Source organism: Dromiciops gliroides, chromosome 1 (genome assembly GCF_019393635.1).
Source record: "Dromiciops gliroides isolate mDroGli1 chromosome 1, mDroGli1.pri, whole genome shotgun sequence".
NCBI classification, from domain to species: Eukaryota; Metazoa; Chordata; class Mammalia; order Microbiotheria; family Microbiotheriidae; genus Dromiciops; species Dromiciops gliroides.
The window spans coordinates 651835866-651848829 of NC_057861.1; the positions used below are offsets into that span (position 1 = coordinate 651835866).

Here is a 12964-nt window from a genome sequence, read left to right on the forward strand (position 1 = left end):
TGAAAATTTATTTATTTATTAATAGTATGGCTAAAAAGTTAAAACAGAAAACTCCCTATTTCATTATTTCATGTGTAAATACAATCCTGGAAAATTTTTCAAAGACTGCATCAAACATACTGACTATTATAAAGCTCAAATCCAATTATGCATATTAACCACTATAAAGCTCAAGGCCAATTAGATATACACTATAACTTCCCCTAAATTATAAGCCTGATAACTCATCAGCCTAACAGAAGTGATTCACTCTGACTCATTTTCCTTACAAAAATAACACACCCTTAACTGTAAAAAATTGGAAAAATCATGTCATATCTTTACTAGATCTTACCCAATTCTAGTTAGAAATATTTCTAGAATATACCTGCTAATATGAATAAGCTAATCCCAAATATTTCCAAAATACAGTTTAAAAGGAGGCAAGATTTTTATGTTTAGAACAAAATTAAACAGTTTTTATCCAAAACATTTTCAATTTTTTAAACTCTAGCTAATTTCTTCACTACCAAGTAGCAGTTTAACTCCAAAATTCCTCAATTAATTGTAACAAAGACCAACAAAGACCCTGAGGCCAATATGATAAAGAATTCTAAATTATTTCATCATATCAAAGTAGCATTATTTTGTTACCCTCTAGGGAAAAAAGGATACAATAGCAGCTAATATTAATCACATTTCTGATGAATTATCGTTTTATATTGTTCTTTCTGAGAAGGAAATAGTTCTCTACAATTTCACTTTCTAATCTAAATATAGATTAATCTAGTAGAAATAGGAATATCTGTGATAATCACAATAATAACATTTAAATTATAATTTGCATTTTTTGTTTTGTGTTTTTTTAGTGAGGCAATTGGGGTTAAGTGACTTGCCCAGGGTCACACAGCTATTAAGTGTTAATTGTCTGAGGCCGCATTTGAACTCTGATCCTCCTGACTCCAGGACCGGTGCTTTATCCTCTGTGCCACCTAGCTGCCCCAAATTATAATTTACATTTAAAACAAATTTTATTAAATAATTTAAAATGCTAAGTTATGTAAGAGTGTGTAGATGTACACACAAAATACTTTAAAATCCTGGTGCTTTAGATATCTCTATTTTCATCCCTGTCTCCCTTTCCAAACAATTCATGTGGCAATGTTTGCAGCATTTATTTTTTGAGATGTATAGAGTAAAGAATCTACTCATTAAGTTATAAATTTTCTCCTTCCTCATCTCCACCTCACGACTAGCCTGGCTTTCTCTAAATCACAACTAAAATCCCACGTTTTACAGGAAGCCTGTCCAATTGCCCTTAATAGTGGTGCCTTCCCTCTGTTAATTATGTGCAATTAATCATGTGTATACATAAATCTATCACATGCATGGGTGTTAAGTTTGTATGCACATATAATAATTGAAGATGACATGTTATATACCTACATACCCAAACATGTACACATGTGTGTAATTTGTATGTATAAATACGATGTCTTCTTTGTACATAGCTATTTGCATGTGATCTCCCTCACTGGACTATGAATTCCTTGAGAACAAGGACTATTTTTTGCCTTTCTTTGTTTGGGTTTTTTTTTTTTTGCCTTTCTTTGTAACCAAAGCACTTAGCACAGAGCCTAGCAGATAGTAAGCATTTAATAAATGTTTATTTAATAAAGGTCTGACACGGAAAATGAAAACAATGAATGAACATACTAAAATCAAAGAGCCACCTGAGTTTTGGTCTTTTAATCTTAAGGTTGCTAAATGAAATGAAAGAGCCCAGGAAAGATTTCCCCAAACAGTACTAACTCTTCTCTAATTCACTTCATCTTCCCTATCATCCTTTCTTTTCCCATGCCCCTAATTATGTCAGTCAATAAACTTAGCCTTATAGGCATATATATTGAATGCCTTAGCAGCTCTCAAAGAAAAAAGGCTAAATGAAATATCCTTTATCTATATACTCTCCCCCACTCTCCTATATCCCAAGAAGCTGATTACAAATATAGACTAAGTTCTACACCTCTATAACTAGTGAAATGATGATACTGTCACCCCAAATTAGTTATTTTTTTCATTGTTTTTAAAAAATGACATTGTTTTCTAGTGTTCAGAAAGTTTACGAATGGCTGGTTCTATTGTGCTTTTTATTCTCCATAAGGTTTAAATTTTGTTTTCTTTTTAAAGAAAGGATTAATTTAAAGCTGGCACATTTTCTACATTTTCATATTCAATAATCAGAAACACTTCTTTGAACAGGAACTAGTTCTCAAATGTGTGAAGCAATTAGTTAATTTTTTGTGCATGTGATTTGAAACTGCACTTAAAATTAGATTTCTCCGAGGATAATGACTATTTTGTCTTAATCCAATTTAATACATTGGAGAAAAAATGTACTATTGACATCTGTCACAGACCAAAAAAATTAGGCAAACTTTTGATTTTGTATCTATAATAATGTAGTTTTGCCACAGCTTTTTAATATTTTTTTCTAATGTCAGTAAATCTACAACTTTAAATGAGTTTTAACTTTACAGACATTGTCCAGTCAATTTTTAGGTAAGTTATCAAAATAAACTTATTTTTATTTCTATTGTTAAGTAAAGGGGCAAGATTGACATAGACTCAATTTCTGAGTAACTGCTAATACCACATATATCATGTGGTCCTTGTGAGTATGTATATATACAAACTAATATATAAATATATATAAATTTATATATACCTAGATATATTTATACCCAAGTATGTTTCCACAGAGCAATACAAAGAAAACAGAATTACAGAATTCCTTGTTTTTCTGTTTTTTCAAGTTTTGTAACAGTAATGCAATGCAGAAATCTATAAAATTTCAAGTTTTGAAAAAAATGTAGCTCAAAAGCATATTTTCTTTAGTGTTTAGATGTTACAAGAGAGCCCCCTATTGACCAAAAAAGGTCAACATAGCTCTCAATCCCTAACCCTACCTCAAATTCTCACTAAATGATGATAGAATTTTAGAAGTAGAGAAAACCGTATGGGATATACATAAGGTTATTTTCAAACTAAATCAAACTAAGTATTCATACTGATAAAAGTTTAATATGAGAAAATAAATCTCAAGGGACTAAAAAGGTAGTGTTTTTTTTTGGGGGGGTGCCTAGGAAAGGAGGGAAAATCGGTCATTTTACTGTCCAGATACTGTATGTCTGCCATCGACACAAAACCCTTCCTATTTTACAGGGTAGATATGAGGAGGAAAATTTAACAAATTAGAGAGGGAACCAGCATGTAAAAGGATCTAGTATGATTAAAAATGAATTAATCTTGTCTTACCATGGGCAATGATGATCCATCCTCCTAACACAATGACCACATCGGCTGCAGTGATGGGAACGCTTTGGTCTCATCAAATTACACTTATTACATAATTCCCAAAATTCCCTTTCTACAAAAAAAAAAGTTTAATGACATTATTACAAATTTAAATTATTATCAAGATTTCATAGGAAGGTAAATTCTAAGAAATCTATGAGACTGATTTTCATATATAAATTATACAGGATATCCCAAAGGGTAGGAGATGTAATTGCTAACCCATACTCCCTGTAATGAAGGCAAAAGGAAAAGGGGATAGCAAAGGATGAGATGGATAGTGTCATGGAAGCCACAAACATGACCTTGGACAGACTTTGAGAGATAGTGGAGGACAGAAAAGCCTGGTGTATTATGGTCTAAGAAGTCACAAAGAGTCAGACATGACTAAAGAACTGAACAACAACTCCCTATGATAACTATTTTGTTTCAGATTACTTGTACTTCTAAATGTTACTTTTTTAAAAAGAGGTAAATAATGGTCACAGTAAGTATAGAATACAAATATTGTTTCATCCCAATTGCTTGGGACTAATAATCTATAATAGAGGTAATATCTAATGATAAACTCTATGTGACATACAAGGGTTTTTTTACTGTAATGAAATTTTATTAAAATTAATATGTTCACAAAAAGTATATTTCCAATCTACAAAACTGAAAAATGAAACAGTGGACTCCCTCTCTGTCTCTAATGAAAAACTATTTAAAATACTTTGAATTCATTAGTAAAGAGGTAAGATAACATGTATACATCAACTCTATCCTACTATATCAAACATGTTTCTGCTGTTTTGTTTTAACGGAAGTTTGAAAATGTCAATGAATTTTGTTTAGAGGGTAGAAGTGTTTGTTGTGGTAACTGAAATGATGGCTATAAAGAACGATAAATCACAGAGTTCAGCTACAGCTCAGCTCCTCTTCCTAACCTACAATCAAAACTGCTCACTTTCTCAAGTCCTCTGACACTGACACAGATGAGAAAAAAGCAGCTACAGTGTTATTCTGTATAGAATTTAATGTAGCCATAAGCTTATGAAAGGTCATCTTTCAAGTAAAGGGAAACAGTTTTGTTATTCATGTATTTTATTTAAAATTTACTGATTAACTCAAATTCTATAAACATTTATTAAGCATTTGTGATCTGAAAGGCATCATGGCAGCTGCTAGGGATGCTAAATGAAAAATGACAGTCTCTGGCCTCAAAGATCTTATAATCTAACAGGGAAACAGATGTAAGTGTGATACAAGTTAGCCCTTATAAAGGAAAGGAGTTCAGATAGAATTCTCTAAGAAAATTAGAAGAGAGATCACTTGCAGCAGTGTGAGTAGGAAAATTTCATGGAGGAAGTGGTAGCTGACAGCTGAGCTAGGCCTTGAAGGAAGAGAATTTTAATGATTAGTGAAACAAGGACAAAGAGCTTTCTAAACATGGTGAAGGGTCTATACGAAACCACAAGACTGAAGAATAAGTTAAGGAAAGGCCTAGTTGTCTCGTTTGTCTGAAACATGAGTACACAAAGAAGAGAAGAATGAAATAAGGCTAGAAAATTAGATTGATCTTATGATCTCATAACTTTAATTACTTGGTTAAGAAGTTTAAATTTTATCCTACAGCAATGGGGAAGCCATTTAAGGTTTTTCAAGTAGTGAAATAATAGGATGAGGCCAAATATATTTGTAAAATTCTGGTAGCTGTGTGAAGGTTGGATTGGTAAAGTCAGGAAGAATAGGCATGGAGATCAACTGCAAGGCTATTATAAGTACCTCCAAACATCATGCCCTGGGGAGAGCTATAAGCTCTGAACTCCTTCCCCAGATCTCACCCTGATTGGGGATAGCCTACTGTATCTCAGGGAAGATAATGGAATAAGTAGTTATATAATACCTAAAGCACTTATAGATGCCAGGCACTGAACCCAACAGTTGTTACAAATACTACCTCATTTGATATACCTGTCTAGCTCTAGACCTATATCATGCTTCATTCAGGCCATCCTCTGGCCATTGATCTTACCACCCTTTCTACTTCTTGCTCTGGAACAGCAGTCAAATCAACTCTACTGTTGTTTCCATAAAGACCACATCAGTCAAATGTCCTATTATACTACTCATCAATACAGCAATTCTCAGACCAAAATACCTTTCCTTGGTCACCATTCTCTTGTGTGTGCCGTGTCCCCCAATTAGGATATCAGCTTTGTGAAAGCAGAAACTGTCTCAATTTTGTATTTGTATGCTCACCACTTAGTACAGGGCCTAGAACATAGTAAACATGTAATAAAAACCCTTCCATTCATCCATTTGGTCAGGGTACTTCTTTATTATGGAATTTAGAGAAATGAACTTTTACCTGTACTAAATCATCTTACTTCATCATTTGAGTTTAAAAGGAAAAAAAAAAGACCTCACCAGTGTTTCCTCATTGATGCAATGAGAACAGCAATATAAACCTAACAATATTAATAGTGAAGGAAACCATTTTACATATTAATCTCAAATAAAAGATGGTACATAAATGCAAAGTATCATTATGAAAATGCAAAATGAAAGCATCATTTGTTCTGATGAATATTGTTGAGAAATTTTGTCCATCACATCTCTGTTCTTTAGTTCTGACTCTTTTTTAGCTCAAGAAAAGAGCCAAAGAACAAAACCAAATAAATTTTATGTAGTTACATTAGCCATAAGAGGTTAAAAAGATACCAACACTAATAAAAATGAACAACTCCTTTCTATCCAACAAAACCCCCAAGAAATTAATAATAATTATGGTTAGAACTGCTACTTTCTTAATAAGGAACAATACAATGTTCTTCATAAAGAACCAACGTTTTTGAAAGGAAGCCAATCTTTTAACAACATTAATAGATTTGAAATTCCAATAATCCAGTAAATCTGTGATCTCACTGACGTTTGTATTCCCTTGAAAAATGAATATGGTAAACCATGCCTGCCTATGCTGTGAGACTTCTTTCATCCGTATCTTCCCACTAATGTGACAGAAAGGATCCAAGGAATATTATAGGGCCTTCTTTGCATACTCTTTATACTATGTGGATATCAACAGAACATAAAAGTTAAAAGTTATCCCTCTAGCAGCAAGCATTCATTAAACATCTAATATATTCCAGGCATTGTGGTAGGTGTCAAGGATAAAAAAACAAAAGTGAGACAGTCCCTGCCCTCAAGGAGCTTAAATTCTATCAGAAGAAATAATACATACCAATATAAGCATACATAAAATAGATGAAAAATTAAAACCAGGTCATTCTAAGGGGGAAAGCACTAGCACTTGGAGGAATCAATCTAGATGGAAATCAGGGATGTCAGCTATGTGATCAAACCACTTTTTTTTTTCTGATTATAGTAAATATTTCTCTGCTGACATCTTTTATAAAAGTTCTCCTCATTTGTAGAGTGTTAAAGCCTACTAGTACCCACTATGAGCCTCCCCCTTTTCCATTAGGATGATCCTGAATTTCAATTCTCTGGAGACTACAGTATTCCATGATTCATAGCCATAGTACATCACCTAAAAACAGTTAAAAATATGGGCCTTCATCTTGGGGAAGGGAGAAGGAAGGGAGAGAGGGAGAAAAATGTGGAATTAAAAATCTTTCAAAAAATGAATGCTGAATATTGTCTTTACATGTAATTGGAAAAAATAAAATACTATTAATTTGAAAAAGATTATTAAAGTTTTTTTAAATAATTAAAAATAAAATACTATTAATTAAAAAAGGAAAAAACTGACTTATTAGTAACTGATTACCTTAAAAGCATTTGTTTTATATGTAACCTATATAAGTTTGCTTTCCATCTTGGGGGAGGGGGGAGGGAAGGAAGGATAGGAGAAGAGTCTGGAACCAAAAATCTCATGAAAACAAATGTTGAAAACTATCTTTACATGTAACTGGAAAATAATAAAATATTTTTATGATTAAAATAATTTGTTTTGGCTTCTAAATTGTTAATAACAAGAATTAACTGCTATATATTCTGCTATAGATGTATCTGCAGAAGGCATCAACAAGAAGGCATCAACAATGTGGATAAAATGTATACTAATTTCAGTACTGGGACTGAACAACTCTCTACCTTTACATGAAATTTAAGATATGTATTTTAACTAATATTTAAATTCATAGTTCCTATCAACTCTTATCTCAATAGAAAGTTATATCACATGGCACAACAACATAAAAGCTCAACATGAAAGAATTAAAACTAATAACTATGCCAGATTGAAAATCATTCACAATGTCAACCTAAAGTTGGAGTCACAAATACGGTTTTAACTTTAGCTAACTCTCTAAAATGTCTAAATGTTAAACTTTATCATTAATACTACAACTACTACTAATGATAATAATAATAATAATATTTATATAACATTCAAAGTTGGCAAAAGGTTTTACATGTTATCTCATTAGATCCTCACAACATCCTTGCCATGTATTGATACCATTATCCCCATTTTATAGATGAAGAAACTAACACTATGAGGTTAACTGATTTGTCCTGGGGCACAAAGTTATTAACTGTCAGAGGCAGACTCTGAACCAAGGCCTTCCTAATTCTAAGTCCAGCACTTTATCTACTACTTACACATCCATGTTGATGAACTCTGAAATGCCTTTATCTGATACTAATCTGTTGTCATTTCACCTCTTCCTCTGCCTTTCAACTCTAAACCCTGTTCTTTGTCCTCAGTAACACCTCAAATTGCCCCATCACTGTGTTCTTTCCCAGACCATCACCCTTAGGTTTGGTTGTACTTTCTTCCCTTCTCCATCCTGATCACTTGGTGAACCAATTCACCTCTATACTGTCCACTTCTCTGAATGTCTTGCTTATCTATCCTGTCTTGCCTTGCCAAACCATGGACTTGGATGACTCCCACCATCTCTTGTTTTCACTCCTGCTCATGTGGTGCTGAAGGAAATCATAAAACTATCCAGATAGGATCCCTTACAAGTCTATGGTACATGATTTCAAATGCATCCTCACTACAGAAAGACAATTCATTTACTGCTCCCTCATTGATTCATCATCAACATGGATATGGAACACTTGTGGGAAATAGCTAGACTGTATAGCTATAGTGGGATAGTGGGGTAAATGATGAAAAATGAGTAAATTGAGGAACTGGAAGGTAACGGTGTTTGAGGGACTATCAACATATATGATGAAATTCCCTAATAGAAGGGCAAAAGTTGAAGAAGGGTCTATAAATAAAAGCTTAAAGAAGGAAAGGTGCTGAGTGATGATGGCAAAGGGGAAAGTCTGAAAGTAGCAATGGGGAGCAAGAAGTATTCCAACTCACTCTCTACAACTAGTGAGTTAGAAGATATGAGTAAGAGTGCAACCAGTACTGGAAAGGATAGTCTTTGTAAAGGTTGTCCCTCAAATCTATAATACACTCCCTCTTCCTATCTACCTCTAAGAATGCCTAATTTCTTTCAAAGCTCAGCTCAAGCATCAGCCTTTATTTGATGCCTTTCCTGATCCCAAAATGCTAGTGCTTTCCTCCTCCATCTCAAAATATCTTGCATTTGTGGATTTCTGTTGCATATGCTTATGTAAATGTTATCTCTCCCTAAAAAAATATAAAATCCTTGAGGGCAGGGACTGTTTCATTTTTGTTTTTGTATTCCTAGTGTCTAATAATGTACCTAGCACATGATAGGTGCTTAATAAATACTTGTTCATCGATTAATTGATTAAAAAAACTAATAACCTAGGCAAGAAGCAGAAGCAAATTAAAAAGGTAGCCCAGTGTTTCATAACCCCCCAAACATAAATTACTGGGAGAAGAATTCTCTTTTTGACAAAAACTGCTGGGAAAACTGGAAATAAGTTTTTTAGAAATTAGGTTTAGACCACCATCTTACACCACAGACCACAAAAAGTTCAAAATGGAAATATAATCCTAATACAAAGGGTCACACCATAAAGCAAATTAGAAGAGAATGAGATTACTTTAACAACTACAGCTAAGGGATGAATTCTTAAAGAAACAAGTGGCAGAGGAGATCATAAAAGATAAAATGGGCAATTTTGACTATAAAATTTGAAAGCTTTTGCAATATAAAAGCAATGAAGATAGAATTAGAAATGGTAAAGGGGGAAAAAATTTTTATCAAATATTACTGATATACAAGCTATAGAGGGAGCTGACAAAAATATGGAAAACTAAGAGACATTCTAATACACAAGTGACCAAAGGAAATGAATAGTTTTATAAAGGACTGCAAACTATAAATGAGCACATGAAAAGAGATTCCAAAGCACGACTATTAGGAGAAAAATAAACTAAAACAATATAGTGGAGTCATCTATCACGCAAACTGGCAAAAATGGCAACAGGCAATACTGCAAGATGGGAAGATAAACACACAGGTGGAGTTATGAAGTTATCTATTCTGAATGTGAATTTGTAATAATGTAAGAAATGTCATCAAACTACTCATACCTTTTGACTTATCAATTCCACAACCCAGAAAAAATTACAAGGAAGGGAAGGACAGAAACAAAGGTCTAATATACACCAAAATATTTCTTCAGTAAGCAAAGAACCAGAAATAAATTTGGTGTCCATCTACTGGAGAACAGCTGAAAAAAATCATGGCTTACTAAGTATGGAGCAAAAAAATTATAAATATAAGTAATTTAGGGGGAAAAAAGCAAGATTTTATGTACTGATACAGATAAGCCAAACCAAGGACAGTATCAACAATGACAACAAAGTAAATGAAAAGACAAAAAGGTAAATGAAATAACTGAGTAACTGGAAAACAAATGATGATTGCAGAGAATAGATAATGAAATGTATCCCCTTTGGCTAAAAATATAAGAGCACTAACAGGTATTATATAATATTGTATACATTGTCAGATGCAGTCACTGTCTCAGATAAAAGGTTTTGCTTAACTGTTTTTTCTTTGTCAGAGGAACATTTAAGCCCAGGGGAAAGAGAGGGAGGGTTGAAATGACTATGTCATAAAGACATAAATGGTATCACTACAACATGTTAAATAAAAATAAGGGTATCATAAAAATCCTAATCAGCTAGGAATTAAGTACAGTATTTCTGAAGAATAGAATACCTCCATGTGGAATCTTTGGATTTTCAGGGAGTCTTCCTGGATCAGTTATTGAGGCTCTCACTAAGGCCACCAAACAAAACATGGCAATACCATAGAAGACTGAAAAAAAGAGAGACAACCACTTACCTTAAAGGTACATTATCATTTACTACATTAACACTGTAAAATATATACTTTAGTATACATTATAAAAATAAACAAAATAATTATTTCTAAGAAGACATATCAAATAAGTTTTATTTGGTGACCAATTCATGCAAACAATATGTATGAAAGGGTTAATCTAAGTCCTCCAGCCTTAAACAGATTTATCATCTCACACCTGAACTATAACCATATAGCTTCATGTGAATATTCCTATCTCTAGTATCTTCCCCAGTCCAATCCAGCATATACCACTCTAATCACTTCAAGTCCTTGCTCAAAAATTTTCAATGGTTTCCCATTACCTAGTGTGCAACAAACAAACTCCTCACCCTAATTTTGGAGGTCCTTTGAAGTCTGACATCAATATAACCTATCTGTCTCCTGACAAACTGGCCTACTTACTGTGCCTTTACTCACACTCTCCAACAAGCCTGGAATGCTTTCTTCCCTCCAATACTCCTATAAATTCCCCACCTATCCTACAAGAACTGTTCTCCAGCAATGCCTGCTCCATGAACCCTTTTCTTTCTTTCTTTCTTTTTTTGGTGGGGCAGTGACTTGCCCAGGGTCACACAGCTAGTAAGTGTCAAGTGTCTGAGGCCGGATTTGAACTCAGGTACTCCTGAATCCAGGGCCAGTGCTTTATCTACTGCGCCACCTAGCTGCTCCAATGAACCCTTTTCTGAACATCCAATCCCAGGTTAAGTTCCTCCTCAGATCTTCCTTGACTATTACCATATATACCATGAACCAAACCCACAGATGAGATGCAGTTCATTGGGATTTATAATCTTATTATCAAATATCTGGGGGGAGAAACAAGAATTTGGATACTAGTACTTATAGTACAAATACATTAGAACACAAACTTAAAACAAATATATACTATGGGTCTGGACAAAAGTCTGTCATGCTCATCTGACACAAAGCCCAGTATCTTGTCATCACATATAGATTTTATGGGATTGGTGAACTGAGCAAGTCTCCCTGGCCTGAGTTTCCTACCCTGTAAAATGAAGGGACTGTCCTAAATGATCTCTACAAGTCCCTCAAATGACAGCTTTCTATGTGATTCTACATAAAAGCAGAGAAGTTCAGAACTCCAATTAAGAGGTACCTAGGAGGCTATAACTGACAATGAAATGTAAAACTACAATTTCAGAAAGTCTATTATCATATAAGAATAAAGCAGAGTTTCACAAAACCAAATAATCAAATATCTCAACAGAAACATTATTGAAACACTGGCAATTGACAAACAGACTATGAGAAAATCTTTCCAACAACCTTTGCGTATCAATGCCTAGTAGATTATTATAGCAGCTAAAAAATTTTAAAGGTTAGAAATATTTTTATCAGCCTTTTCTCTGGTGATAGAAATGTGCTCTAGATGTAGGTCAGATTTAATATTACTCCATTTTTCATGGAGTAGATAGATCTTTTTGTTGTCAATTATTCTTTGTAGCTTCTACAAACCTATTCTTTATTCAAGCAGAATTAAGATTCAAAATCAGGCAAGTCTGTATCCATTTTTACAAATAATAATATAAGCAGCTGAATCAGGAAGCCAGTCACATGGGATTAAAGAGTTTCTCTTGAAACTACAAGGCAATAGAGTACAACATGATGCAAGAAAGCAAAAGAAATAAAGCTCATAGATTTTGAGCTGGAAGGGACTTTAGATGCCAAATGAGTCCAGCTCCCTCATTTTACACATGATGGAAAGGAGGCCCAGAGAGCTTAAGTGACATTCCTTGGGTCACATTTCTAAGTAACTTTATGGCATGATTCAAACTCATGACTTCCTAACTCCAGGTCTAGTATTCTACCTACTCTGTCACCAACCTAGTTCCAAAATGAAAAAAAGTTAAAGGAAAATAAGGAAATTACAATTCTAGAGTTCAAAAACGTGAAAAACAAAGAACGCATGCCACAAAGTTCCAATGAACAGTGGTAGACAATAGCATAATTTACTGATTGGAAGAATTTGTAGGTATTATCTATCTACCCATCTATCTATCTATCTATCTATCTATCTATCTATCTATCTATCTATCTATCTATCTATCTATCTATGTATCATTCACATGGCATTACTTCTCCAAGAGATAGAAGCCATTGGGAAAAACCTCATAAACAAATATACTCCTAATTTCACCTAAGTTTAGCCTAAGAAATTTTATATACTGAGCAAATTAACACAAAAAATCTAAATAATATTGAAAAGGAAAATCTTTAAAATAATGCAAAATAAACTTTTCAAGCATTCACGAAAACTCTATTCCCTAAAACACATCTCCCAACAAAGTGGTATCAAAGGGAGAAGACTTATTTTGCATCCCTGCTTAAAAACTTAGTCAATCAGGACA

General features: G+C 33.6%; 1 protein-coding gene across 3 annotated transcripts in view; it reads right to left on the reverse strand.

Moving 5' to 3' along the window:
* The window catches only part of ZDHHC21 (zinc finger DHHC-type palmitoyltransferase 21), a 73259-nt gene that overhangs the window by 44979 nt on the left and 15316 nt on the right, over positions 1-12964 (reverse strand). For all 3 annotated transcript variants that reach the window (XM_043964855.1, XM_043964854.1, XM_043964853.1), the window contains 2 exons: positions 10449-10547; positions 3298-3409 (listed from right to left, as the gene is read on the reverse strand). In XM_043964855.1, the coding sequence (XP_043820790.1) occupies positions 3298-3409; positions 10449-10547 (211 nt within the window). The remainder of the gene's footprint in view (positions 1-3297; positions 3410-10448; positions 10548-12964) is intronic.